Here is a 2421-nt window from a genome sequence, read left to right on the forward strand (position 1 = left end):
ACACGCCTTATCTCACCCTCTCAACCACGACAATGTCACGCAACCACGCACACCTCATCTCACCCTCTCAACCACGCCGGCGTAACGCAACCACGCATCGCTTCTTCATCCTATGTCGTTCTTCATCGTCGGCCCACCGGCCTCGACCGCAAGTCGCCACTCCTATCTCACTTTGCTCTCATCATCTTGTCAGTCTTCATCGTCATCAGTTATTCATCGTCGGTCGCTCTTCATCGTCGTCCATTCTTTATCGTCTCACCGGTCTTCATAGTCGTCCGGTCGTCATCGTCGGCCGATCTTCATTTTGTTTGGATTCGTTTTTGAATGTTATTATTTTTTCATAAATTATTGTAAATTATTAACTTCTAATGTTTCCACTGTATACTACTATTCTACAACTCTTTATTGTCAAAGTCAGACGAATCAGAATTCCGGTTCTTGTACTTGGTTGATATTTTAGGAATTTGAATATTGTTGAAATACATTATGGTTTGGTTACCTTTCTTTTTTTGAAATAATACATACTTCAACATATGGCAGATGAAAGGGCAAACTATCGTGGCCTCATTTCTCTTTTGAAATAATACATACTTCGTCTTCTTAGCCTAACTGCCAACTGATAATAAGGCAGATGAAAGGGTTGGTTTAGTTACCTTTAATTTTTATTGCATTTTAAGTACTTTTAATATCGAAGATTTTAATTTTAAATTTTTTTTAAAAAGTGCACCTATTGCTTCTGGTTTGGCCGAAAACCGCAGCAATAGGTGCACTTTTTTAATATTAAAAAAATACATATTGCTGCGGTTTTGGCTAGAAATCGCAGCAATATATTCAGATACTGATGTGGTTTAAAACCGCAGCATTATATTGATTACCTATTGCTACCCCTTTAATTGCTGGGCGGCCAAAACCGCCGCAATATGCCACTTAATGACCACAACAATAAGCATTTATTCTACTAGTGGCTAATACATTATTTGCTCAGGTGCAGAAAAACAAAGCTTCAGAAGCAAACTATGGCTGATATTGTGGGGTTTATGATTTATCAAGTCTGGTGGGATAGAAACCATTTGTATTGGAATCAAAGTGTCATTTTTGTAAATAGCTTACTGAATATGATACAAAATAGTGTTATAGAAAGAGTTTATAGCATTATGCAAAAGAAATGCCTAAGAAGATTAAAGAGTGGTTAAGGCATATCTCTTTACATATATGTAATTAGTTTCTTTGCTTGCCTTGGTTTTGAGAGAGTCCAATCATAAACCGCAAAAATATAATCATGAGGATCCTTGAATAAATTCTTTTTTTATATATGTTAAAGTTACTAATCTTTTCTTTCATGTTGTAGATCTTTAATATAAAAATTGTGTCTTTGTATATTCTAATCCCTTTTCTCTTCATTATTTCTTTTTTTTTTGCTTAACAAGTAAGTATATGTATATATCAACTCAAAACACATTTACAACCTAAAAAACACCACTCTTACTTAATGCAAGCAAGAGCAAAGGAACCTATACAATAATATGTATTATAAATTCTAAAACCAATTATAGTCCTATCTTGCCATTATAGTAGGGAGCACAACTCTAATTCTTTCCTTCACAACCCTCTTACAATTATCAGTCAGAAAGTGAGGCCTTGTAATAAGATCCTGCCAATAAGAATCATTTTTGCATCTCCATACGCTATACACAAAAGCATAAATATTGGCATGCCACACATTTTTCCTGAACTTGGACTTTTTGCTTCTGTCAATCCACACAATCAATCTATTGAGGCTCTGAGTCGCAACTGTAATGCCAAACCAACTCTTTGTTTCTAATAAGGAAATCTTAATATATGGACATTCAGAAAATAAGTGTTTATGTATTTCATCACCTTGATCACAAATTACGCAAGCAAGAGAAGAGCTAACTCCGATTCTAGCAAGCTTTTCTGTAGTCTGCGATCTGTGTTGGACTACCAGCCAACTAATAAATCTGCGTCTTGGAATACTCAGCCTATTCCAGACCATATTACACCAATACATATACACCTGAAGAGTCTCACCCATCATCATATCATAAATTTTTCCAACTTTATACTGAGTTAACATATAAAACTCAGCCTTAGTAAACATAGCTTTAAGCTGATTTTTCATTTCACAAATCTTTGTCAAGTAGCAGCTTACTCCATTTCCAGGGTATAGTCCCACCAATCATCCTCCTTGATATATACTAAGTGAACCCATTTAACCCAAAGATTGTCTTGCTCGGAAGCCACAGCCCACACATATTTCCCTATACAAGCATTGTTTCATCTGAGGACATTCCTAAAACATAAACCTATTGCAATCTTGCCACAACATAACTGCTCCCAAGCAACATTTCTAGACCTTTTACAAAATGAATCCCCACTCCATAAGAAAGCTCTACATATTTT

The 2421-nt window shown here is 35.7% G+C and overlaps 1 protein-coding gene across 1 annotated transcript; it reads right to left on the reverse strand.

Annotated features, from left to right (window-relative positions):
* Positions 1-1555: 1555 nt before the first annotated feature.
* On the reverse strand, positions 1556-2140 carry LOC125496711 (uncharacterized). Its single transcript, XM_048642246.1, has one exon. The coding sequence runs from the start codon at positions 2138-2140 to the stop codon at positions 1556-1558; it is 585 nt and encodes a 194-aa protein (XP_048498203.1).
* Positions 2141-2421: the final 281 nt, after the last annotated feature.

Source organism: Beta vulgaris, chromosome 4 (genome assembly GCF_026745355.1).
Source record: "Beta vulgaris subsp. vulgaris cultivar EL10 chromosome 4, EL10.2, whole genome shotgun sequence".
Classification (NCBI taxonomy): domain Eukaryota; kingdom Viridiplantae; phylum Streptophyta; class Magnoliopsida; order Caryophyllales; family Amaranthaceae; genus Beta; species Beta vulgaris.